The 26123-nt window shown below is 54.7% G+C and overlaps 9 protein-coding genes across 9 annotated transcripts; 4 read left to right on the forward strand and 5 right to left on the reverse strand.

Annotated features, from left to right (window-relative positions):
* Positions 1–469: 469 nt before the first annotated feature.
* JN550_000285 (uncharacterized protein) lies at positions 470–2206 on the reverse strand (the record flags this gene model as incomplete). Its single annotated transcript, XM_049314217.1, has 2 exons — positions 470–1351; positions 1799–2206. The coding sequence occupies 2 exons, from the start codon at positions 2204–2206 to the stop codon at positions 470–472; spliced, it is 1290 nt and encodes a 429-aa protein (XP_049177574.1).
* A 473-nt stretch (positions 2207–2679) lies between these two features.
* JN550_000286 (uncharacterized protein) lies at positions 2680–5660 on the reverse strand (the record flags this gene model as incomplete). Its single annotated transcript, XM_049314228.1, has 2 exons — positions 2680–2764; positions 2830–5660. 2 exons carry the CDS (start codon positions 5658–5660, stop codon positions 2680–2682), a joined length of 2916 nt encoding a protein of 971 aa, XP_049177575.1.
* An 825-nt stretch (positions 5661–6485) lies between these two features.
* On the reverse strand, positions 6486–8431 carry JN550_000287 (uncharacterized protein; the record flags this gene model as incomplete). The annotated part of the gene is made up of 3 exons (XM_049314239.1): positions 6486–7574; positions 7733–7934; positions 7995–8431. 3 exons carry the CDS (start codon positions 8429–8431, stop codon positions 6486–6488), a joined length of 1728 nt encoding a protein of 575 aa, XP_049177576.1.
* A 1793-nt stretch (positions 8432–10224) lies between these two features.
* On the reverse strand, positions 10225–11667 carry JN550_000288 (uncharacterized protein; the record flags this gene model as incomplete). The annotated part of the gene is made up of 4 exons (XM_049314250.1): positions 10225–10784; positions 10836–11371; positions 11441–11576; positions 11637–11667. The coding sequence occupies 4 exons, from the start codon at positions 11665–11667 to the stop codon at positions 10225–10227; spliced, it is 1263 nt and encodes a 420-aa protein (XP_049177577.1).
* Positions 11668–14841: 3174 nt separating this feature from the next.
* On the forward strand, positions 14842–16093 carry JN550_000289 (uncharacterized protein; the record flags this gene model as incomplete). Its single annotated transcript, XM_049314261.1, has 3 exons — positions 14842–15741; positions 15797–15987; positions 16042–16093. The coding sequence occupies 3 exons, from the start codon at positions 14842–14844 to the stop codon at positions 16091–16093; spliced, it is 1143 nt and encodes a 380-aa protein (XP_049177578.1).
* A 916-nt stretch (positions 16094–17009) lies between these two features.
* On the forward strand, positions 17010–17999 carry JN550_000290 (uncharacterized protein; the record flags this gene model as incomplete). Its single annotated transcript, XM_049314272.1, has 1 exon — positions 17010–17999. The coding sequence occupies one exon, from the start codon at positions 17010–17012 to the stop codon at positions 17997–17999; it is 990 nt and encodes a 329-aa protein (XP_049177579.1).
* Positions 18000–18426: 427 nt separating this feature from the next.
* Positions 18427–20064, forward strand: JN550_000291 (uncharacterized protein; the record flags this gene model as incomplete). Its single annotated transcript, XM_049314283.1, has 6 exons — positions 18427–18585; positions 18645–18860; positions 19034–19179; positions 19306–19396; positions 19462–19715; positions 19764–20064. The coding sequence occupies 6 exons, from the start codon at positions 18427–18429 to the stop codon at positions 20062–20064; spliced, it is 1167 nt and encodes a 388-aa protein (XP_049177580.1).
* Positions 20065–21120: 1056 nt separating this feature from the next.
* Positions 21121–23258, forward strand: JN550_000292 (uncharacterized protein; the record flags this gene model as incomplete). The annotated part of the gene is made up of 4 exons (XM_049314294.1): positions 21121–21226; positions 21323–21642; positions 21708–23114; positions 23163–23258. 4 exons carry the CDS (start codon positions 21121–21123, stop codon positions 23256–23258), a joined length of 1929 nt encoding a protein of 642 aa, XP_049177581.1.
* A 344-nt stretch (positions 23259–23602) lies between these two features.
* JN550_000293 (uncharacterized protein) lies at positions 23603–25124 on the reverse strand (the record flags this gene model as incomplete). The annotated part of the gene is made up of 4 exons (XM_049314305.1): positions 23603–23971; positions 24072–24727; positions 24892–24959; positions 25036–25124. 4 exons carry the CDS (start codon positions 25122–25124, stop codon positions 23603–23605), a joined length of 1182 nt encoding a protein of 393 aa, XP_049177582.1.
* Positions 25125–26123: the final 999 nt, after the last annotated feature.

Here is a 26123-nt window from a genome sequence, read left to right on the forward strand (position 1 = left end):
ACGTCGTGAGGTCTGCCCGACTACGCAACTGCGGTGAACCCCATGAGTGAAACCTTTACTGGTTGCTATATTCTTCGTGCGAAATATGAATAATTGATATGCCAGGCGCATGTTTTCCTCACTTCGCAAGCTATAGACGATCAAAGAGTAGGGGCACATCAAAATTAACAGGCTTCAGAAATAACCTAATGCTATGTGTATACAACCAGTCAAGTAGTACCCACGAATGACTTCGTTTCAATCCATGCTCGTGTCTCACATTGAGAATATATATAGCAGTGGAACCAGATTTTTGTTCAGTCTTGTTACTTCATGTTGTGAAAGGCAGACACCCAGTATAAGCCAAGAACCAATCTGAAACCTACATCTCCAGCCCCCACAAAGAAAGGCATGGTATGCAGAAACGCCAAGTTACCATCTACCGCCCAATATAGACATCGAGTGAAGCTTTCCGCTGTATCCACCCCACCTAGAAGAATGCCGCGCCGCTGATCATGCCGACCTCGGGGCAGTACTGCACGATCTTCTCCATGTTGTCCTTCTGCCACCGCACGGGCTGGTGGAAGCCAAAGGGGCGGTCCTGCCACACGGTCTCGACGGCGAAGGACCCCGCGACCTCGTCGCTGGGGAGCCGGGCGGCGGGCGAGCCGTCGGGCCGCGGCGGCAGCTGCTGCATGCGCGTGTACAGCCACTGGTCCTCGAACTGCATGTTGGCCGGGGCGCCGGGCACGGCGCTGTCGTTGGCGTAGCTGAAGCGGGCCAGCAGATCGAGCACCAGGGCGCGGCTGCGGATCGACAGCCCGCCGTTGTAGCCCTGGCCGTAGTACGGGGCGATGGGCGCCCCGATCAGGTCGTACTCGAGGAAGTCGTCGGCGCGCGCCCCCGACGCCGAGCAGATGATGCTGTCGTCCTGGAACATGAGGATCTTGTCGTACGGCGCCAGGTCCGCCCAGAGCCACGGCTCCGTCAGGAACAGCGACACGGCGCGGTGGTTGCTGAACGACACCTCGGGCGGCAGGTACCGGATCATGATGCGCCCCTCGTCCACGGCGCGTGAGAACGGCGCCGACGCCATCAGCGCGTCCGACGTCGTGGGTATGGTGTAGAAGATCAGGGGCCACTCGGGGCCGAGAACACTGTGGAAGTGCAGCATCACAGGAATCAGGTTCTCAAGCGGCCGGTTCTCGATGATCACCGCGGCGCGGTCCATATGTTGTTTTATCTTTGGTGTCTTCTGTAAGTCTGCCTGTGACGGCGTCGTCGTGTCGATATGTCCATCTCCTCCAACGCCTAACAAGGCAGAGTCCGTTGTTTCCTGGCCCACGGATGGGGTAGCAAGGTTGCTGATAGACTTGACATCGTGTTAGTAGGTATCCTCTTTACAACCTGAGAGATTAGGACGAGTGATGCCCTACCGGCAAGCGTGTGAAAGCGGCCAGTATCCATATGAACAACAGCACTGTTATGGCCTTGAGGAAGACAGGCCGACTTATACCAACAGAGGGAAAACTTGAAGAGGTAGGAGAGGATGGCGGTTGGGAATACATATTTAATGAGTAACTGAGATTTACAAAAGCACGCAAGATAGATATCGTCAAAGGAGTGGCGGCAGAGCCTCAGACTCTGCTTACAGCATTCTGGGAGCAGGAAAGGGGAGAAACCGATGGCCTAAGGGATGGACGCGCAAAGCAGTCCCAGAAGATAAGCCACAGGAAAGAAATGAACCAACCGACACAATAAGCCTCGGTGGTCCAAGCTGGGAAAAGGCATGTAGGAGGCGATCCAGAACTTAGCGTACATATTCCCCGAATGGACGAGGCCTCGTGGGTATCACGAATCTCTCCCAGAGGCGCGGCGGGCGCAATGTGCCAGGGGGCCCAGAAACCGTGTCATCAACCAGAACGCCAGAAGGTCTCAGACATATCGAGTAGTGAGCCAGCTTCCGACTAGCGGCATGATACAAAAAGCAAGAATGCGAGCTATAGGCCGTGTAGTGCACGCCCAGCTGGAATTCGGACCCATGTCTCAGCTCCGACTTACATGTACCCTCTTCGTTGCGCCCAAACGAGGGAAATGTCTCGTGGAGGATGTTGCTCGTGGTTGTCCTGTCCTCATCTGAAATCTTCAACTTTGCGCACACATCAGACCATGTTGCAGGGTGCATGGGTGCACCTCCGCGGTTCTCGAGTGAAGATAGACCGCCCATCATGAAGTGGACCCCGAGCCGCGCAACTCCCGCGCCTTTGAAAAGCCGCCATCCAGGTCCGTCCCCACATGTGCCGCGCAACTCTATTGCGTGTGCCTCGAACGCCTTGGCTGAGGGTACCCAAGATGTTTAGCCTGCAAGGCTAGATTTCAGATGCCAAACAAGTCGTAGGTTAGTCAGGAAAAAGCTTGTCTGGTACGGCTTGAGCTTTGAAGGACCCACGTTGCAGCTGGGGGAGAGAAACAAGTGGCGCGTTTCGCTCCGGATGGCAGGTTCTGGGCACCAGCCCGAACCCATGGAGGCGGAAGAGAAGCCATAAAGGGATTTACGCTAGATAATGCAGGTTGGGTAGATGAAGAATGGGTATCAAATTGTGTCCAATATCTACAGCACCGATCTAGATATACAGTATTTGCAAGGCCCAATATTTTCGATAGCATCAGAGCCTGAAAGGCCAGCCTATGTATACCGATCTATATTGCCCATTCATTCCTGTCATCATCGGCAGCGATGAAGGGCTCATCAATACGCTTGATTGCGAATTCGCTGCATAGAATACTGCGGATAATCGTTAGTGATAGGCCACCTCGTGTCTCCGTGCAGAAAGCGTGAGGTGAACTTACCAAGCAGACGCCACAAGTGCATCCAACTCCGCGACCATGGCATCCTTCTTGGCACCACTGACGAGGCCCTTACTGATTTGGATCTGGCACTCCTTGATCCTCTTGCTTTTACCAACACCCGCCTGTTCAAGCACTTTCTTTCCTAGACAGTCAGAATGGAAGGCATGTTGGCAGGGAAACACAAAGAATTGCCTGCTGAGAAGCGGCAGCCCGCAGACGTAGCATTTCTCCCCGGGCTCGACAATGGCGTAACGATGATCGAGAGCAGCAATGTCAATCTTTATGTTTGCCGCTGTCTGTGAGCTTTCATCCATCTCCTTCTTGAGCCCATCAATGTTACGGCTATAATCCTCCAGCGCATTGCAGATCTCGTCCTTGAAGTCATCGATGACGACAAAGTCTGGGAAGAAAGGAATCAAATCCTCAATCTTCAGCAAGTCGCACCTCTTGAGGAAGTCGATAGCGGCCTTGATGCCATTGGATTGGGAAATAACCTTGCGTGCAACAGCGAGCCAAAGCTTCTTGCGAAGTGCCGGATTATCCATAGGCCTATCGGCGATGATGGAGGCATATTCTATCTCATTATGTGACAAGGCCAGGTCGACAGCCTGAACGTACTGTCCCATGTTTGTGTAGATATGAACACAAGCCAATGTTCGCTTGTGCTGGATACATAACCGTAGAGCAAAATCAGGGTCAAACCGGGGCTCTTCACCCTGCGACTCAAGATAGCTTAAGAGAGCTGACTCGTCTTTGTTTGGATGTTTTGCGTAGATCGACACGAGCGTGTTGTGGACGGCAGGATCGGTTGAGTGGAGCTGGTTGATAGCAAACTGAAGGTACCGGATGGCTTGGTTTTGCAAGAGCGATCCCGAGAAGTTTCGGTCATAATCAAGAAGTGCCGGTATTATATTCCTTGGCTTAAGATTCGGGTGTCTTGTCATGATCTCAACCAGTTCGTGGCCGACATGCGTCATCAAGACACTGCTGTACCGATAGAACACTTCTGGGTCCGTCTGCTTCTTCAAGACGTTCAGGGTTTCAGACCACCGCTCCCTTTGCACCCAGTAAGATAGGACATAGTTGTAGTCATTCACAGCGTTCGCGAAAAACAAAAGCTCTTCCTCTCTGGCATGGCTGCTGATGACGTCGTATATTGTTTTCCGGTCCAGATCCGACTTGTGTTTGGTGACAAAAGTTTGGAATTCTCCTCTGATGGTACTCAATTGCTCCTTTGACTGATCTGTGCTCAGATTTTCGACGAGCTCTGCTTCCGTCTTGATCGTGTCCTCGAGAGAGTTCAGCTTTGCCATGAATATCTCGACCAGCCAGGTGGCGATCATCATCCTCTGCATGATTGATGCTTTCTTGTACGTCGTAAGCTTTGTCAGCAGATATTGGCGCAAAGCATCACTCTGGTTGTTGTCAATAAACGCGAGGGCTACCTCCTCGAACGGCTTGCTGCTTTTTCCATAGACGCCGGCCGCTTCGACATACTGGCCTTTGGATGCGAGATAGTCTCCAGAAGCCATTGCGATTACGTCTTTTTGGCTTGCGGTGTGAGCATATTGCAAAGCCTGGTCGAACTGCTGCCTCTCAAGCATTATGCGCCATATATCCCGGTCTTCGTCTCTGACCACGATCTCAAAGATTTCCTGGGCGGTGAAGAGCCAGAAAGTATTCTTCTGTTGGTCGACATACAGGCCGAGTCCCTTTTGGCCCTGGTCGAGAACGACTTGGTCGTAAACGATGGACCCAGTCAATCGGTTTGCCGCGACAACCCTTCCGCCGACCAGACTGACAATATGCCACTGGGTCAAAATGGACGTGTCAATGAAATCCCCTGCTGTCTTCTTCCGAGAGGTAGCGTCAGTTGACACCACTTGCGCCCTAGGCAGCAGCTTAGAGTCTCCATAGACCTTGACACCTAGGTCTGACGTAGCCGGCACTGTGAGCAGCTTTCCGTGGTAAATTCCATGAGAGGATAGCCACGCAAAAGCACGGTCATCGGCTGCGTCGTCATATGATTTTGCATCTGGCGCGTCTGGCGTAATAGCTAGCCCCGAGGGTGCGGCGCCGGAGCCGCGGGACAACTCGTGGATTGTAGGCTGTTCGGCGTCGAATAACTTGGTATAAATAGAGCCGCTGCCCTCGTGATGACTTCGGCCAACTTTGCCAACCATGTGGAACAACCTGCTCTGGGTGCTGATGAGCACTCTCCTGAGGTCTGCCTTGCCTCCCAGGTTGTCCACCCAGAGGCCCGTGACGGGGCCATCCGGTAACTTCTGGAGATTTTTGAGATACTTCTCCTCCTTCCTGTAGAACTCATTGGTGCTCTCGATGAAGGTTTCGTATATGTTGCCATCGCTGGCGCCAACTAATATCTCTCGGGTCGAGGCGGTTGGCAGTGACGGGTTCCAGGCAATGGACTCGATACTGACACCGCGCAGGCGGCTTAGGGGCCGCGGCTGGCGCGACTGGGAATGTAGGTAGTAGTTCTCGCCGAGGCTCGTGCAGACCAGGAGATGCGAGGCCGTGGGGTCGAGGAACAGGCGGCGGATGACGCCGACCTCGGACGGCTTCTTGGGCAGGTCGATGTCGTCAATGTCCTCGGGTCGGTTGAGGTCGATGCGCAGGATGCGGCCATTGGAGAGGGCCAGGACCAGCACGTTGTTTGCGACCTGGGCGGCGACAAAGTCGGCGGCGATGCTGAACTGCAGCTGCACGCGCTCGACGTCGAAGATGGGCAAGGCTACCTCGTCGGCCAGGTCGGGGACGCCGTTCGCTACCGACGCCATGGCAGAGAAGCCGTTCGATCCGTCAAGCGCCATCTGAGCTCCTCTCAGCTTATCATGTCGGAAGAGGGAGATGGAGCCCGTAGGAGATGGTCCTTTGCAACCGGAGCTTTGTCGTTGTGGGCGAGCTCCGAGCTGTTGTTGGACTGGCTGGTAACTAAGTCAGGTTGCTTGGTTGAGCAGTGCGCCCCAAGCGGCTGGAACTGATTGGGCTGGGGTCGCGGGGCTTATGCTTCTATCGGAGTGAGCGTGACGTCGATCGACCTAGGTACACTCTATCAACTAAGTAACCCGCTAAGTTAGCCAGTCATTGAAAGGTAAGGCCCCCTACTTGATCTCCGCTATGTTGTGTCGATCTAGATATTGCAAGGGTTGTTTAGAGGCAAGGCGCAAGATTGGCACTGCACGAGTTTTGACGGGCTTTGGTTGTTTTACAGGGGAATTGATATCCTGTCTCCTTTGGTAGTCTAAGTCTTTTAGCTGAGGGAACACGAAGCTTGGCTTATAACATATCAGACCAGCACTCGCTTCATTTGTCGCACTCAACTGGAGTACACCTAGAATTTAATTGATAGTTAAAATATCCAAGAGAAAAAAAAAGTAATGCTCGCTATATATGGATCGTCATACATTATCCCACGCACAAGCAAGTTCAAGGCTGGGTAATTACTGATGGGTATCAATTATGCACAGTGGCATCGCGCTTCCCCGACATCCTTCCTCTGCTGTTGTTTTGGAACAGGTCTGGTGAGGCCCAGGGAAGACATCTGATCACACCGAGAGACTCGACTTTCAACCTCTAGGCTCTTCCAGAGTGTGATACGTCATGGTCGAGCTCTGTTGAAGCTGACAAGGGCAGCCTCATGTAGAGGATCTTCTCATGATGCTCGCCGGCTCTGATATAATGGCTACACTCTTGGGTCGTGCGTGGGTGCTCGTCTGGGGCAGCTCTGGCCTAGGCTCTGAAGCCTGGCTCTCGGTTGCGCCGTCAGTTCCCAGAAGCTCCATCGGTTTCGTTGGCTCGTCATCGGGAGCCACGACATCATTCTGGTCTACAGAAGATGCTGCCTCGGCATGCAATGTGCTGCTACCGTCGCCCGATGGAATACCTGCGGGCGGGTCTGGAGTGGAGGCCATATCACCAGGAGTAGCCTCTGTGCCGACTTGGCAAGTCGCTCCCCCATTGGCTTCGTTGGTCTCAATATCCATGGCGGTACTGTGTCCCGCTGAAGGGTCAGTTTCCCAAAACGATGCGCCGTCCGGTTTTCTTCCCGTGAGGACTATGAACTTGACCACGAAGCCCTTCGACCTTTCACGGTCCAGCGCGATTCCTTTCATCTCTTCTTGTAGTAGCACCCCGATATTGCGCACCTCATCCGCTGTGTATCCTTTGTATTTCGTCAACAACCTCAACGCAGATGACTCGATGGCTGTAAGCAGCGCCTTTAAGAACAAGTGGCCGGTTTCCAGATCCCTTGGGCTTATAGGCACAACCCTTTCAGACAAGTTCACATCCACAAATCCAGCATCGCGCAGCAGTTGCGGATCCAGGTGGTGAATCCCCACCGGCCTCCCGGCCTCGACAGAGGCGGCCTTCCAGTCGCGCGCAGTCTTGTGTATCACAGAGTCAGGCCCAAAGAATGATGGAAATTGGCCAACGTTGGAAAGGTCCTCTTTGTCCGAGAGCTCAATCCAGCCTCCAGGTTTGCATACTTTGAAAGCTTGCTGGTATACGAACGGCCAGTCGGCAAAAGCCCCTGCCATGTCTCGAAAGTGGACCAAATCGTAGGTGTCAGACGGCCGAAGCCATTCCAATTCGGCGTTGTCCACTTCCCAGAATAGGTTCGGGGCAACGAACCTCGGAAAGATGTCTGATATGTCAAAGCCAGTCACCTCGCAGTCCGGGAAGCGATCTGCCAGGTCAATGGCCCATTCTCCAGTGGCCGCACCCTGCAGCGTCCAGAGTCAGCAAGTGTCCTGTTTGAGCCGTTTGGAAGTGCTCAAGCGAATGTTGATATCCCTTTATCGTGACTACGACCTCAGAGGCACGAGGAAATTCGCGATCTGGAAATTGCAGGAGGTGTAGGGTATGGTAGTTGACTACTTACCACGTCTAATATCGCTGACGGGTTCTCCAGCGGGATAGTGGTCGGCTCATCTCCAAAGGCGCTCTTATAGACCTCATGCACGAGTAAAAGGCGATCTTGCTCAACCTTGTCGTTCGGCATGTAGTAGGTATGGCCGCAATAACGTCGGTCGTTTTCCCATACATTTTCCGTATCTTGCGGGGCAAGGGAGCGATTGGAGTTGCTTGATGCGAGGTCAGCGCCTGGACGATCAATACACTGCCCGTTCGGCTTCTGTGCTTACAATGTAGCTCCATCGTCGAATGGTTTCGGCGCGCGACGATGGCTCGACAGGGACAGCATCTGGCTGGGCGCGTGCAGTGACGACACGTCGTCACTAAGTCCAAACCGCCGCATCTCGGCATCCCGCATCGGCGGAGGATCCAGATGATCATCGGTAGAGTCTCCGTTGTCGAGCTCGGGCATGTCACACACAGGGGCATATACGTGCGCAGGTCCGCTTTCAGAGTCCAAATTGGCCTCCGCATGCGGTGCTGAAGGCGCCTCACGACCACCCGCCGCCGATCCCTCCATAGCCAGGTCAGGTTCGTCATGCATGGCCACGGACCGTGGTCGTTGCTTTCCTATGCTCATAGCTCTTCCGTCGCGGGCTTCCAGGACGTCGTCGGACTGGGGATGGCGCTCTCTCCACCGAGGCTGGGTCGCATCGTCACAAACCATCGAGCGCCAGCAGTGAAAGGTTTGCGATTGGGCGTGGGCCGTTGCACTGGGTCCGCCGGTCCTGTCGCGGCAGCGCACGCTTGAGGATCAATTTGACTAGGCGGGCCGCGCGCGTGGTGCGGACGTCCCCTTCGGAGGTACTGGACTGGATTACAAGCGTCCACTGCGAGGATTGAGGCGGGCACCGAGTGCAGGCCGGGCCTTTGTCTGCGGGCCCTGGGATGTTTCGAAACTGCGACGATATGAGATGATGTGTAAGGAAGTCAAAAGTCGGACCCGAGACTTTGGGTGAGGAGATCCGGGGAAAGGCGAGTCGAGGCCCTCGCAGTTATCTACTGGGCGCCCCCCCAGCCTGTAATGGCACGGTGACACTGCTGAAGAGCCAAGGCCAAGCTTTGGGGTCTTCCCCTTTCGAATCCGCCCAGGTCCAGAAGTCATCGGCCCAGGGCCTGGCAACTGGGCGTCTGGGACCCAGGATTCTCGAGCGGGGGGGCACGCACCTCGAGCAGGCACCCGACAGCACTGGCAGACTGCCCGGGTGGACTGGACTGGACTGGACACTCTCGAGCTGCATCCCACCATGCCAGAGAGGGCTTAGGGGGCTTGGAGGGCTGGTGCGTTAGGCTTAGCTCCCAACCAACCGGGCCCAATTGGGCTGCGAAGGAGGGAGGAGCTAGGACAGCCGGTTCGCTGCGCCGTGGCTACGCAGCTTGGGCGTCCTGGGTCCTGGGTCCTGGGGCCTGGGGCCTGGGGTCTGGGGCCGGTAGGTATTTCGTATACCCCCCTCCGGATCACCAACTCGAGGACTGCCTCAGGGTCGGCTCTGGGCCTTAGTGCTCAACCAGTCCGTACGCGGCAGTAGGTACTTCATGACCATTGCTTGCTAAATCTGTTACCGCGCTCAACTGCTCCAGCAGGAACTCGTATATACTGCCCCACCCAATCAAGATAACATGTACAGCGCAAACCTACGAGGGTATGTGTCATCCCAGACTACCCCTCCAACTCTTTTGCCATGTGTTAAGCGGGCACAGCATTGCTCGCCTCCAATTTGAGATGGAAAGTTAAAATAGAGGGTAGGCTCATTTACAGGGGTTAGCAAGATCCATCACGCAGAGAAGTCTGGGACGTAACCCCCACGACTATCTCCACCGTCTTGTTGGTCACACCCCATGCCTCGCGTGGCTCACAGACACATCAGAAGACGGGAAGGGCACATGTGAGCGCGCGCAGTCTGCTGATGGAGTTGATATGTATGTATGTATGTATGTAGGTGTTGCATGCCTGGATACTTCGTCACGCACACGTTCCGTGATGAGATGCAGGGAACGAGGAAGGTCGAAGCAGCGGGGGAGGTCCGCTTTAGCCGGGAGCCATGCACCTGTACCCTGGCCAAGTTGGGGGCTTGCAGGTACATATTCGATAGTCTTCGAGAATGTCGCTTAGTCTGGACCTCACAGCAGCCTTGCGGAGTGCCAGGGCAGTATACACACAAAGCTTACACTATCTACTGCTGACTCCTGTTGCAGGTTGACTGTTACATTACATGCCCTGAACACGCTCATCAATGGTCTCATGAAACCCCTCGAAATTGTTTGGCTTGTAAATCCACAGCCATGCATGGCTCCCGTTTACCACCCAAATGCATAGAGCGAATGTATCTCGTCTTTGAGCCCGTTGTCTAATGGTGGCCGCAAGATGTCATCCATCCTTCTGGCCCCGGTGCTCGACGCGGAATGCGTCAAACCCCTACTGTGAAGGGCGATAATCATACACAAACGTCCCCATGCCACTCAAACCACTTCCTGAGCAGGGCTGAATGTGCTGGCCCTGTCCTTTGCCGGTTGAGGTTGCTCGCTAATCTCTTCGTGATCCGATACGACCTCAGGCGCTTCGCCTGTCCTATCGACGATTGGGAAGGGGCTGAGTACACTGCTGATGTTACCCCACCACTTCTCTCCATATACCCTGTACCAGTCCACCGTGATCTTCAAACCCTTCTCGAACGGCGTCTTCTGATCCCAGCCCAGCTGCCGAAGCTTCGTGCCGTCAACTGCATAACGGTGGTCGTTGAATGGTCTGTCATGGGTGTATTTCACCCACTTGTCAAAGTCGGCCTTGGTGTCGTTGGGGATCCCCATCTCCTTCAGAAGCCTGACGCATAGCTCCATGTTGGAGATCTCGTCGTAGGAGCCAACGTTGTAGACGTGGCCGAGTGTACCTTTGTGAAGAATTGTGTCAAAGGCATCAGCCGCATCTCCCGCAAAGAGATATCTACGAGTAGGACTGCCGTCCCCGTGGAGGACCACAGGCCTACCACGGTGAAGGAGAGAGGTAAACTTGGGGATGATCTCTGCTCATGTGTTAGCCGTGGCAATGCGGGAATAATCAGCGGCATACTAACTCTCGGGGAACTGGTGTGGGCCGTAGACGTTGTTACTGCGTACGATAATGACTGGAAGCTTGAAACTCTTCATGTAAGAGTGTACAAGCATTTCCGCGGCGGCTTTGCTAGCAGCATATGGGTTGGTGGGTGCCAGGATGCTAGTCTCCAGAAGGTCATCATCGTCATCCTTCACTTCGCCGTAGACCTCGTCTGTCGAAATGTGGATGAATCGTTTGATCCCGACCTTCTTCGCACTCTCGAGCATAACATGGGTTCCATACACATTTGTGTGCGTGAATCCGTAGGAGTTGCCGAAACTCAGGTCGACATGTGACTGAGCTGCGAAGTGAAAGACGGTGTCGATATTGTAACGTTCCATACATTCGAGCACCTCCTTTGGGTTGGTGATATCACCATGGTAGAATGTGAAGTTCCGCTTTTCATTGAGCATTCGTGTGTTGTTTAGCGATGCGCAGTAGTCCAGCTTGTCAAAAGACACAATGTTGTAGGCGTTGGGATATGTCACGGTCAAATGGCGAACCAACCAACACGCACTGCAGCAGAGGTCAGTTTACCGGCGCGGCGGCGTCGATGATGGAACGGCAGTGAGATGCTCAGCTTACATGAATCCGGCTCCACCGGTGATCATGATATTCTTGACATCCGGCAAAGGCTCAAACTTGGTGCTGCCGGTAAGCACCGGTGCGTCTTTCCAGATGCCGGAATCGTGATAGTACCCATTGGTGCCATTTGCGGTAGCTGAACAGATCCTCCAATCAGCAGGGTTTCAATGGACAGAAATGGGACACTCCAACTCACCAGGGTGGTTTCCATTGGTTGCGACAGTCATCTTGAAGGTCTGCACGATTGGTGCTACTTGCTCCAACACAAAAAAATTGAGGCCAGAAGGCAGAATGTGAGTGTGATTGGGAATGAGAAGGAGGCCGACCTCTCCAGGAGTCCGGTTGGTGGCTAGAAGAAGCTCAACAAGACAGGGCAGCAGTCCCCAATTGTCCCTTTCGCCGGAATTGCCTCAAGTAGGGAGGGAAGGCGATGACAGATATGCGACAATTCCAGATGTCCAGATGTCTCAGATGGCTTCGCAGTCCAACGAATGAAGGAAGTGATTGTGTGCAGATGCTGTCTTATTTGAAGGTGAACTTCGGGGCTTCAAGATCAACATCCCACACACCCTTCCTTCCAAGCCCTGGTACGGTCCAGTCCAAGTCCAGGTCAATGGATGGTGCCTTCCGCAACGTTCCTTTTTCCCCCTGCTTGGAGGTACAGGTGAAAGCGGCTGAGAGATGAGGAGGAGCTGGGTGACAAAAGCACTGGTAGCACTAAAAGATCACGGGAGATTTTGGCTTTACATCCATCACGTCGTTGGAGACCCACGCGCGGTTCGCCGGAGACAGGGCGGTTCGCTGATGCGAGTTCGCTTTTCAAGGCCTGCCGGAGGACAGGTGGGCCCAGCTACCCGGCGCCGCGTACAAGGCAAATGGCGCAGCTAGTGAGGTATTGCGCGGCCACTAGAACCGCCTGCCTACCTCCAGTGCGCTGAGGGCCAAGGTATCTTGTCTTATTAGGAACCAGCAGTAGGCACCCACTAGGCAATGTATGATGCAGCTGCTTTCTTTCCCAATTCCGAGCACCCTTGGGGTACAACATCGCCCGATGAGCGGCATGAAGCTGTCCTAAAACATTGCATGAGCGACCAACACTGTCCTCTGATCCAAAGGTGCCGTTCTCCGAGTTCAGTCCCCAGCACAGACGCCCGGGATTTTGGTGATTCGAGAACGGGCACTAGTTCTGTAAGACTTCAGACCAGGTTGGACAAGAATGAGTTCATTCTGGACCTTTCATGTTCTATGGTTAGAGGGCAAGCGTGATTCTACCCGCGCCGATGTGCTCTCGAATCTATGTAATTCGGTCGCCGTACTCTGCGTAGTTCGGATGTGATGCCGTTGACGTGCACGGCCAGGGGAGGAGCTCACACAACAGAGTCAGACACCTCGACACCTATCTGACATCCAACTAACTGTATGCGACCCCTGCCAAGGATCACCATCAGCCAAGTTTTGGAAAGGTTTCTGTGCTTGCTGGGGACAAGCAACTGGGCGTTTGGGAGCACGTGGGACGACAAACATCGGGTGCCGGTTGGTTGTCCCTGAAGACTGCTCCACCTGCTGCTAATTCTGATACACGTCCACATCACCCCAAATCACCCGGTCGGGCTCGCAGCGGGAACGAACAGTTGGTGCTTCGGTCGCAAACTCGTCCAAAGCCACGTAACCCTCGCCAGCGCCACGATTCGCGCGCGCTCCCAGCATGAACGACGCAATAGGCACTGCGCGCTACCATGTCAAGCATGTGTCCCGAATACCCCGTGCTATGCCATGCGGAAGGAGGCCTTGCGATCTAAAAAGGCCCAACATATTAAGGTTTGAGACACCACGCTGGGGGCCTCTTGTTCTCGTGTTGCCATCCAGCAGTATGGCGATACGAGAACATGAAGATTGGGATTGCTCCCGTCAGCACCACTTTCGGCCGAGGTAAACGAAGGCCAAGTCGGGGAGCAATGTGAGCGCGAACTCTAGTGGCATTCCATATCTCGCTTGTAATTGCAAGACGAGCTGTATCGCGCTTGTCACGTTATACGGGGAAAGTATAGTCGTACCGCATGTGAAAGTTTAGTGGCGCAAGCCGTCAGCGACGATAAGCAAGCACATTGCAGGTGCATCCCTTGGGATTGAATTAAGCTGCTGATGGCATGTCTAAGTAATCATGTCAGTCAGACTTACCTGCATTCCATCGGAGGTGCTGTAAGTGATTGCTTGTGTCAGCCACAGTTGCTATACCTTTAAACACTTGAGGTATAGGCTGGCTTGGCGAGCGCAGTACACGAAACACAGCTGGACGAAACGGAGAGACATGCTAGTAAAGGGCGCATCTTGTCTATCGCTTGACCTACATGAGAATATTAACTGGCATGTGGAGATTGTCATGGCTGGCAATTGCAGGAGTCTCCCGAGGTCGAGCCCCGTTCCCTGCCTTGATGCAGGCTGAGGAGAAAAGTGATTGACTGTTGACTGGTCGCTTACACATGAACCTTTCTGTCTCGGAAAGGCTTATTAGTGTGATGGCAATCTTGTGAAGCCGAGGGAGCCTGTGCTTCCCCGCCAAGGACATTGTTACCGTGAAAATGGTGTACAGTAATGAGCCCTTTGGCTGCAAGTTCGATGATCCTTGCGTCATGAGGCCTGTGGTCATGATCTGCAGCTGCCCCTCAAACAAGGACGCAAGGCGGATTCTTCGGGTACCAGTACCTACCTAGCCGTACACCACGGTCCACGACCGAGTGCACGAGACTGGGTATATCTCGGGCGACATCGGTCTAGGCCTGCCAGAACAGAGCGGCAAAAGAAAAGCCGATCAGCTCTCCATCGTCTTCTAGGGCTCGAACCAGGCGTCACGAACGCAAGCAGCAAACGGAAGATGAACAAAAGGCTCTCTCTTTGTGGGCCCTGGGTATGACGGGCCAGGTACCTCGTCGTCAACCAAACGTCCAGGGGCCCCATTAGCCGGTACAGTGGAGTACCTTGCCGTTACGCCACATGTGCCAGGCTCCCTGCTAGGGGGCTGCACGCCTGCACCATTGCGCAGCCCAGCGCAAGCCCATGGTTTCCCCCCATCTCATTAACCCGTGCCAAGCCAGCTTAGCGGCGGTCTTCCACCCAAGCCCTCCAAATGCGTGCCGGCCGCCGACCAGACGTTTGAGTGGTTCACTTCAACCCGTAGCCCTTCACTTCCAGCATCGTCTTGCCTACAAGACGCACTCGTTCCGCTTTCCAGGCCGGCGCCGATCCCACACCTCCCAAGCTTCCGTTGCTCTCGATGGTCGAGAGAACACTCACTACTCCATCCTCGGGGCCCTAGAGATCCGTCGACGCTCTCTCCAACTCCCGCCAGACTTTGAGGCCGGACTCCAAAGTCAAAGAGGACCTCCGAGGCACCAACCGTCACGATGGCGTCCAGCGCACGCCCAGCATCTATCGCATCGTCGATCACCGAGGGACATGACGACAACGAGAAGTATAGAAGCAGCTACGAAGAGTCGGACAACGACCGTGTCTCCCAGCACACGGCCGTCGAGGAAAGAGATGGGGGCGAGGACGAGGGACTGCTGGAGAAGGCCCCGGTCTCGTCGCCAGCTCAGACGCCGGGGAAGGACAGTAGCAGCATGACCGCTGCCATTCTATGGATGATCATCAACACGTTGGCCACCATTGGTATCGTCTTCACCAACAAGGCCATCTTCTCCGACCCGTCATTGAAGCTCGCCCAGCTCAGCTTCGCCTGCTTCCACTTCTTCGTTACATGGCTCACCCTGTACACGCTCTCGCGACCGAAGCTCGCCTTCTTCACGCCGCGCCGGACCACGATCCGCGAGATCATCCCGCTCTCTGTGGCCATGTCGCTGAATGTCATATTGCCGAATCTGTCGCTGGCCTTCTCCTCGGTGACCTTTTACCAGGTGGCCCGTATTCTCCTCACGCCTACAGTCGCGCTCATGAACTATGTACTCTACAAGTCAACCCTGCCGCAGAGTGCTCTGGTGACCCTGGTTCCGGCCTGCCTGGGAGTCGGTATGGTCTCCTACTACGACTCGCTCCCCACGGATGACGCCAATGTCAAGACGACATCAGGATTGGGCGTCATCTTCGCGTTCGCTGGCATCTTTGCCTCGTCTCTGTACACTGTGTGGATTGCAAGCTACCACCGAAAGCTGCAAATGACCAGTATGCAACTCCTCTTTAACCAGGCTCCCGTGTCGGCTTTCCTGCTACTCTACGTCATCCCATTTGTCGACACCTTCCCCGTCTGGACCGAAGTACCGCTTAACAGATGGGTGATGATTCTCATGGTACGCATAACCTGACAGATGTTATCATGCTCCATCTCATACTAACACCGCACAGTCTGGCGTCTTCGCCTCCCTTATCAATATCTCTCAGTTTTTCATCATTGCCAAAACCGGCCCTGTTTCAAGCACGGTGGTGGGACATCTCAAGACATGCACCATCGTCGCCCTGGGCTGGGCAACGTCAGGCAGGTCCGTCGGCGATAAGTCTGTTCTTGGCGTTTTCATTGCTGTTGGAGGCATTATTGCGTAAGTAACGTACTATGACCGTACGACGAAGTTCAACCAACTGACTGCGTACAGCTATTCCATCGTAATGATTCGTCATAACGCTCGAGGAGGAGGCAAGGCATAGAATGATTTCGACCATATCCAAGGCGTTAAAGGCGTATTTTGCACCGCATCGAGAAAAGGAGTCAATTGTTGTCCTAGTCTGCCATGAGCAGCAGAGATATTGTACAGGGCACTGTAAAAGACCCGGAGTTCAGGCGTGCTTATCGGGCAGCCGCCGTTCCTATCAATTCAGCAAGTTAATATATATGGCACTGCAGGTCGATATGTTGTCGCTGGCTAGCCTACGCGCAGAAAATCTATTTACTGGTCCCTAAATGCTCACAGAATGCCAGCTCTGTGTTATCAATCATGCTTTAGCCAGCTGTGTGCTTCTCACTCATTCAGCGTATCTGCATCTTTTTGGGCAAACTCCCGACTAACATGGTATACAGTGGCAAGAGACCGATTGTGGCAGGCCATTTTCACCATCTTCACCATCTTCACCATCTTCACAATTTTCGCTGTGCTCCGCGTCGACAGCAAATACTGCCACGGTACAGTGCAAGCTCTTAAAAAGCACGCACCAGGGCGTTCTGCTAGTCAAGCCACCGGACCAGCAAAGGGATGGGCTGACCCGCTGAGTCGCACAGGTCGAGACTTCAGCGCGCGTTGCTTATTGCAATGTTCCACTTACATATCCAGCGCCGCCTCCTGTCTTAGCCACGATCCCTAAGACATCGAGGCAGGCTAATAAAACTATTCTCAGGGGTACGCGATGGATGTATGACTGCGATGCACATCAAGGGAGGACATATGCTCCCTATCTTCTTCGCGAAGCACCGCGTGTTCAGCTGGTATAGCCAATTGGTTGGTGGGGCTGCGTTCGTCACCCGCTTCGTCACCAAGTAGACTAAGGCTCGACGACCCCCATATTCCTCGAGGGTCTAAGAGTGCACGCTCTGAGCGACTACCGTCGCCGCTGTGATAGTTTGCTGGCCATGGCAGTCCTCAGAGGGACGTACTCGTCCGGTCGTCTGCTCACCACTTGTGTGCTACTCTGCATTCTCCTCTCGGCCCTGACCTTATACGGCAAGCCCTCGCCGGATCATGGTGGCAGCACTGGTTCAAGCCTCATCCAGGCGCTCAAATCACCCTTTGCAACATTCTTGCCAAAGGGACAGAAGCGCGATGAATATCTAGCCATTTGCATGGCTGTACGGAACCAGGGGCCCGACCTCCCTGAGTTCTTACAGCACCACTACTATAGGATGGGCATCAAGCGCATTTACATCCTGGACGACGGCTCGACGCCGCCAATGTCGGAATTTGTGGACACTTTCGGCGTGCCCAAGTCTGCAGTCACCTTTGTCTACTACAACGAGACGCAGCGCGTCGGATCCATGCAGTACCACATGTACAACGAGTGTGCCGGCGTCTACGGCACGAACCACACGTGGCTGGCCTTCATCGACACGGACGAGTTCTTCGACGCGCCCGGCGGCGAGAGCATCGAGACCGTGCTCCGGCAGCTGGAGCTGCGGGACGAGGTCGGCGGCCTCGGGGTCAACTGGCAGATGCACACGTCCAACGGGCACCTGACGCGGCCCGAGTCCGTCCGCGAGGCCTACACGCAGTGCATCTACGACGACGCCGAGCACAACGGCGAGGCCTCGGACAACAAGCACGTCAAGTCCATCGTGCGCGTGCGCGACTACGCCGGCCCCATCAACCCGCACATGTTCAACCTGGCCCCGGGCAAGATCACCGTCGGCGAGGACGGCGTCGACATTGCCCACTGGGCCTTCCGCCAGCCCATCTCCCGCAACCGGCTCAGCCTGCACCACTACGCCGTCAAGAGCCGCGAGGACTACCTGCAGAAGATGAACCGGAGCAACGCCATGGATCAGCCCAAGGGCTGGGAGTTCTGGAACCACGTCGAGCACGAGCTGCCGCACGTGCTGTGCGATGACATGCTGCGCTGGTTGTAGGGGCTGGTATACATTAGCTTTCACGATCCAGTCGTGTCCCTAGATATGAATATGAATCACAATCGAACCTTGCAGCGTCCCAATGAGTTACCGCGATGAGTTGAACATCAAAATTTCCCTTCAACCTTGTTGTGATTCGATGGCCATGCTGACAACAGCCGAATTCAGTGATGATCAGATAAGCTGATGTTGGTGGGCTGCGTCGTCGATGAGTCAGGTCTTGGCGTCTCCCAAATGGGGAGCATGCATTTACCGCCCAAAGCTGAAAACCTGGCTTATAACATTGGGCTGTCGGGAGGAACTGGTTACGGTTGTTGCCCTCCAAGTGGTCCTAGTAAACCATAAGTCAAAGCTGTAGTACGATATTTCTCTATTTTATTGCCAGACGACTTGTCCCAAGAAAGCCACTGGCGAGCAGGCTATCGTGATGGCCACTACCTTCACATTTGGTGCTCTCGGAGATATCATCTCCCTCTGCCAGCTCTCAATCCAGCTCAGCACGGCTCTCAGCAGTTCGCGAGGCAGCTCAAAGCAGTATCAAGATCTGCGCAAAGACCTTGATCAGTTTATCAGCAGCTTGTCAGAGGTAAGTTCGTGCCACGATGCAGAAATCTATTTCGGCAACTGAGCGGCCGTTATGCGTAGGTCATCGCAACTTTTCAAGGATACGAGGTATCGCCGATTTTGGATACGCTCAACCGTGTTTCAACAGAGATTGCAGAGGAATGTGGCATTCTTGTGCAGGAAACCCTTGACCGTGTGACTAATCGCTACGATGCGTCTTTAAGCAGTGGCAAGTCACAGGGCCGACTCAAGGACGGCCTGAAGAAGCTTGAATGGGCTATCCGGGAGAGAGACAAGGTCAGTGAGTTGCAGGAGAAGCTGGTCAGAGATTCGGCCAGGCTATCGATGCTTGCGTCTCTTGCGGCTATGTTAGACCCCTTCTTTCCTTCAGACGATGGGCTGAACTAAGCAGGCGGCGATGTAGTAAATCCTCCCGGGCTGACAATGGAACCATACAAACCCGCATAAAGGCGACCGAGGAGTTGCTTTCTCGCATTGCGGAGGACCATCGATTGAGTGTCCAAACACAGATCCAGGACTCTTCCAGCGGGCAGTCACATGCATTGCAGCTAGGAATCATGAACGATCATCTGGTGAATCAGCAAGAATCCATATGGTCAGTTCTCGACGCTACAACGAAAATTGCGTCGTGCTCCTTGAATGTGAGCTCAATGATTCAAACCATTCACCAGATAGTGGTTGAACAACACTATAATCGTACCAACACACAATTTTTCACTAGTCCGGATCCTTGTCGCAACGAGCCTGTCGTCCTCGAGGATGCACTGGGGAATATCTTGGAAATAAACTGGGGCTTGATCCATCATTGGGAGGTATGCGAGCCGGTCTGAATGATTTGATAAGTAGTAAATCATCTTATGTTGCTAACGGTGCTTAGTTCTTCTACAAGTTTCTGGAACATCAATTTGAGGGATTGAGAGGTTATGAAATGGTCGTCGAGCGTTCTTTCATGTTGGAAGATGGTCTTAGCGGGGCGCAAATTAGTCAAGAAGTTCCTTGGAAGGCGGCAGTCAGGGAGGGTATGAAGATCAATATGATCATGGTGTTTAAACGCAACGTTTGGAGCACCTCGTACTTATGCCCGGCATGCAAGACTACTTGCTGCGATGACAGAGGGAGCCGTTCGCAATGGTAAGCGCGGAGCATTACTGCAATCTATCTTTGCTGACCTCCAGACAGTGAGAGCAGACTATGCGGTTTGCCAGTCAACATCTCAGAGGTCTCTGGGGTGCGGTGGAGACATGAAGCTATCGTGGAGATTGGATCACTGTCTAGAACAGTCCGCGGTGAAACACAGCAAATCACTGAACATCCCAAGGCCTTCCGGCGGGTCCGGTTTCTTCAAGGGCACCATCCTTTGGCGGACCCGTCCAAGCTGCCCGAATATTATTCTCACTTGAGCCAAGAGTCTTTCAACAGATACTTTGAGCAAGCTGCCAACCAAGCTGAAGGAGAGATAGTATGCGACGAGTTCTTCTGATAGGTACCTATGTATGATTACGAGAGCGGGCTTTGTGTTGGATAATAACCGGCACGATGGATAGGCCAATGGAAGAAAGAACCACGGTCTGGCGAACGAAAGCATTATACAGCACATACATACATGCCATTGCCTGACAAGAAAACATGTAGCGTGTCGGATTGATGGGCCATGTTCTATGATTGTAAGCACTTGCGGCTTCGTGCTGGATATCACGTATCCATGTCAAAGCAATGCATTCTCCTTGGCATGCGAGCTACACACTTCCAAATTCGAACTACATCAGCGTTCAAAGAAGCAGGATGTCACCTACCGCAAGAGCTGTCGTCGAAAGCCAGACGCCCATTGAGCATGGAGTGGTGCCTGACATTGTGCCAAGCCTGCCGCACTACCTTGAGATGGCTAGTGCCCCCTGAAGGACAGCCCCGGGGGCCCGGGGGGCTGGCGAATGATAGGCATTGGCGCTGGCGCTGGCGCTGGCTCTGGCACTGGCAGATGGGTGCGGTATGCAATCCGCAGCCGCACCTGGGCAGTACAGTTCATAACTAACCTTACGTACTTTCGGGTGGTACAGGGGCCCGGCAGCTTGTGAGGCCCGTGCGTCATACGTCGTCATTGGTGAGCAGCGCTGGGTCTGGACGTCGACGGCACGGAGCTTCCAACTTGCCTTCAGGCTCCCAGATTCGAGCTTCAGCTTCGCCTTCGCCGCCGCCGCCGCCGCCGATACCCAGAACCGAAACACCACGATAGACTCTTCGCACACGCCGCCGCCCCGGTACCCTGAACGGACCTCGGAGCCCAGAGGTGCAGAGTCAATGATCTCACACACATACGTCTAGGTCTTACCCGTTCCGACTGCGCGACCGCGGGCCCGTCATCCCCCTCCCCCGCCTTACGTCCGGACTCGCCGCCATCGTCACGTCAGCCAACGCTTGCGACCTCAGGTCGTGACTTGATTCACCTCTCGCGTCTCCGTCGCCGACCCCCGTGACTGAATCCGACTGGCCCCGACTGGCAGCCAGCCTTGTTTGACGCACACGCACCCCAACCGCCAGCATGTGGAACGACGAGGACGACAACAACCCGTACGGGACCAGCTTCGACCGCCGGGACTCCATCACCTCGTCCTCCGCAAATCCCACCTCGCCCACCTCGCGAGACTGTAAGTAGTCCATCCTCGGGTGCCTCTGCGCATCTGCTCCTCTTTCCACTGCCTTTCCCCCCCTCGGTCGCGGATACATAATGTGGGAATCGATAGCGTTGGATGACTCTCCGGATGAGGCTGATGCAGAGTGGGACTTTGTAGACCCTCGATACGATGCCCCCCATACCCCCTCGACTACCAGCGAAGAGGCCCCGCCGCCCCGTCCCTACGGTCAGGAAGCGAGCGATGTCGACAGCGACGAAGAGTATGCGGCGCAAGCCCGGAGCCAGGTTCCGAGAAGGAAGCCCGGCGGCTATGACAGTCGCATCGAACAGATCCTCTACGAGAACCCCGAGCTGGACATACTGATCACGGATGCCGGCAAGAGTTTGGAGAACGGCGGCAGATACATCGTCTACACCATTCGAACAGGCGTATGTCCTTGCTTCATCGCTTACCGATCGAACCACATGAACTAACCGTGACCACCAACGAACAGGATCTCGAGGTACGGCGCCGTTACTCAGAGTTCGCCTCACTACGAGATGCCCTCACCCGGCTTCACCCTACCCTCATCATTCCGCCCATCCCCGAGAAGCACACCATGGCAGATTACGCAGCGAACCCCACGAATGCGAAGCAGGACCAGCAAATCATCGACTTGCGAAAGCGCATGCTGGCCGTCTTCCTGAACCGCTGTCGGCGCATGGAGCAGGTCAGGAACGACGGTGTTTGGTGGAGATTCTTGGACCCCAACGCAAGCTGGAACGAGGTGCTTCACACCCATCCCGTCGCATCCATCCCGAAACATGTCCTGAAGGCGCCGCCCTTGGATACGGCCAATGCGTCAGCAGGACACTCGTATCTCCCAGTTCCTGCCGCCTCAGCCAAGCTTCGCACAGGCGCATCAGGAGGCTACGATGGCTCCGGTAGCATGGTTGGATCGCAAGTACTGCGTCGTTTCCCTGCGGACACGAACGAGTTAAGCGAGCAGGACCTCGATCCCTATTTCATCAGCTTCGAGGCCTCGATCAAGGAACTTGAGAAGTTGCTGATGGGACCGATGGAGAAGGTCAACAGGCGCACGCTCAACCACCTCACATCGCTGTCTACCGATCTTTCCGATCTCGGCGCAAAGTACAACGCTTTCGCCCTGTCCGAGCAATCACACACGCTGGCTGCTGCAATCGAGCGCATTGGCCAGGCGGCAGACTCATCGTACATTGCGACAGAGGAGCTGGCAGGGTCGCTCGGCGCCAGCTTCGCGGAGCCCATGAGGGAGAACGCGCAGTTTGCCAGTGTCGTCAGGAGTGTGTTGCAGTACAGGCTGCTGAAGAGAGTGCAACAAGAGATGACGAATGACGACCTGCACAAGAAGCGCGCTCTGCTCGATCAACTTGAGAGAAGTGAGGCCGAGGCGAAAAGAATCGAGCAGTACCTGAGCAGTTCACAACAGATCAGTGGCAATCAACAACACCATCCGCCTCGGAGATCATCAAGCATGAAGGAAACGTCCACGCAGCACCATAGGGAGGGCAGCGGGGAGGACACGGCTTCCATTGACTCTGACTTCGCTCCCACCCATGGTGACTTCTCGTCTGCCCCGTCGGCTAGGGTTGGCGCACCTGAGTACTCCAACCCTAGTCCATCCCACAAGAAGGCACCCAGCGGCAACTCGATTACAAACAAGATCTTTGGGCCGATCCGGCACGCCGTGCAGGGTGTGGTTGATGTTGATCCGGAACGGACGCGGCGTGATACCATTGGCAAGACAAAGGAAAGCATAGAGCAACTCGAGCAGGCTCAAGTTGTGTCAGCGCAGGACGTTAAGGATGCAAGCGCAAGCATTCTCAAGGATCTGAAGAGATTCCAAGGCGAGAAGGAGGATGACCTCAAGCGATACATGGTAAGAGAGCCGCTCCTGACAGACGTACAGTTATGCTGACCTGACAAGCTTGCGTATGCCAAAAGCCAGATCGAGTGGGCGAAGAAGTCCAAAGAGACCTGGGAGGAGGCCAAGGCCGAGGTTGAGAAGATCGACGAGGCTTAGGGTAACACCCGGGAGGATACCAGAGCGACCGTGGATGTGATCAGGAGAGAACAGGCCCGATAAGGCTTGTCCACGTTACGCTGTAATGCATGTAATGGATAGCCCATAGAGACGAGCATGATCACGATCTTCGGTTATGGCATTATACAGTAATTGAGCAAAGCTACGTTGATGATTCCATTTCCCTCAAGAACTCCTAGACTTAATATCTTGAAACAAAACAAAACAAAACCATGCCTGATATTCGATGCCCAATGCCCAGGAATGCATTCAAACCAGGTATATGCCAAATCCCTTCCCAATTTCCTTAACTCCACTTCAGGGCAACCATAGACAGACTGACTTCACTTGGAAGCCGCTGCATTTTCCCTTTCCGCCGCCCCGACCACTTCTTCCTTGGGCTCAGTCTCACCCCTCTCGACATCAGAAAGCCTCGGATCACTCGATGGGACCGTCTCATAGGGGGAGGTGAAGAGGTTTCTGACCCGACCTCCGTTGGTATTCTCTCTCAGCCACGCTTTGCAGGCTTCCAGATGGCTCCTTGCGGCCTCGGGCCCCATCGAGTAGTACATCATGCCTAGAAGCGCAATGGCGTAACCAAGCGTCTGAAGCATCGTGACGGGCGTGTTCCAGATCATCATCGACACCACCACAAGCAGAATGCTCTTGAAGATGCCGGTCAGATTCATGGCGAGAGCCGAGGTGCGGCCGATCTGCGGTTGCTGTTAGTATACACAGTTTCGCTGCTGTTTTGCGATATACTCCAAGCGCATGAAAAGGACAGGTGAATGGATAGCGGGGGCCAACACTTACCAAAAATACGCTCGCAACATTGAGCATGAAGGCCACCAGTCCGCTCAATGCCAGCAGGCCCCAGCCGACCCTCTCCAGGTCCGACCAGTCGAACGTGGGCACTTCAGTCACGAGCGCCACAAACCCATTCAGCACGGCGCACACGGGGGCGTAGTAGTATAGCCCCACCAGGGGGTCCATGCCGATGCCCTTGACGGCGCCGCCGGCCTCGCCGTCGCCGTCCTTGCTCAGCAGGCCCTGGATGAGCAGCAGGCGCAGGCTCTCGGCGACGGTGCCGCCCATCTGGAAGGCGAAGCCGAGCCAGCTGAAGCGGACCTCGCCGAGGCTGCTGAGCAGGACGCCCGCGGCGATGACGAGCACGTTGCCCAGCACGCTGACGCGCGGGTTGGCCAGCCCCAGCCCGAAGCTCAGGAACAGCGTCGACACGGGCGCGAACGCCTTGAGCATCTGGATGAACGGCACCGACAGGTACAGGTACGCCAGGTTGCTGCACACCAGCGACAGCATGTACAGCACCCCGATGGGCAGGATCGTCCGCAGGTACACCCGCCCCGTGAGCCGGATGTTGTGCCGCGAGTCCAGCAGAGTGGAGAACCGCGACAGCAGCTGCGTCAGCAGCGTCGCCATCGCGAGGTGGATCGTCGTGAGAATGATGGCTGTTTGCACATGGCGTTAGTCCAGCATTTCGTGCGGTGCAAGAAGGGCGCAGGGAACTGAGAAGGGGGTGCGCAATTAGAGGGGGAACTTGCGGTATCCTGAGAGTTGGTGTTAGTCAACTTGTGCACTGAGTCGAACCCAACAACGGGGTATAGGAACTTACGAAACCCGGCAGTATCGAGAAGCCATTTGTTAAACAAAATTGTGACATTACTGAAGAATATCCACGCTCTGTTTGTCCCATTCTCGTAGATTAGATCTCAATCATCCGAAAGCTCTTTTCTGGTATATGAAGGGAAGAGCTCACGCGATGTAGAAGGCCGGGTGAAGCTCCGGCATCTTCGTCCCCGAGGCCCACAGCGGCCGGGGAAAGGTCGCAGATCTTGGCGTCTGCATTGTCGTGGCCGTCTTTGTCTTCGGCAGCCGAATGAAGAGGTCGCAACCGGTCAAGTTTACATACAGACGGCGAGAGAAAGGTGCAGAAAAGATACAAAAGGCACGAGTGGGTGTGAGAGGGAGACGTCGAACTGGCGCCCGCCACTGGGCCAAAGGAACGTCTGGTGTCAAGAGCTTAGGACTTGGGAGGAGAGAGGGATGCGGTCCACGACAGACTAGCGCGTCCTGGCTGTGAGACAGGCACTCAGGATCTATCGATGAAATGTCTCAAAGCTCGCCGGGCCACAAGAGCATGAGCAATCATTAAAAAAGAAACGGTCATCCAGGAGGAAGCCGTATGGGCTGCAGTGAGCTGACACGCTGACATCTCAGCTGTCTGCGCCTCACCAAAGTGCCTTCAGAGGGGTATATACGAATCCAAAGCCGGCTCGTATGCCCGCACTAGCTCAGGAATGCATTTCATTGCGCCTCTGCCCTACCCCAGCAATTACGGTGTAGCGCGCGCGCCACGTGGTGCATTCCGTTCAGTCCTACCAATTAGCCTGTACGAGGGGGTGTCGTCACGACAATTGTTGTCGGAGTTCGGCTTGCTTGTGAACATAGAAGAGAGATCAAACCCATCCAGTTCAAATCAAACCTACCACACCCTGGTGGTCTGCATATAGAGTTGCGGTAACCCTCAGAGATTCTTGGCAGGCTCAAGTGTCGTCCGATTTTTGGACGTATAACGGCACGGTCCGGCAGAAGTCAGATAGCTCTGGAAGGTTACCGAGACGTGGGCACAAAACAGTCAGCAAGCAGGATTGGCATTACGGTTTCAGGAACTATACGGCATTCTCACAGTCAATCGCGCCGGGTTGCAGCAATTGGCAAACACTCACCACCTGTGCGCGCGCGCCAACTCGGGGCCCAATTGAGACAGACCACCTTCCGGCGTTCCGGATGGGCAGTCTAAGTTGTGCTAGCCCCGCAGTCCATCTTGGTCTAATTCTCTTATAC

The sequence above is a fragment of the Neoarthrinium moseri genome, assembly GCF_022829205.1.
Source record: "Neoarthrinium moseri strain CBS 164.80 chromosome Unknown scaffold1_Wmoseri_CBS_16480, whole genome shotgun sequence".
In the NCBI taxonomy this organism is placed as follows: domain Eukaryota; kingdom Fungi; phylum Ascomycota; class Sordariomycetes; order Amphisphaeriales; family Apiosporaceae; genus Neoarthrinium; species Neoarthrinium moseri.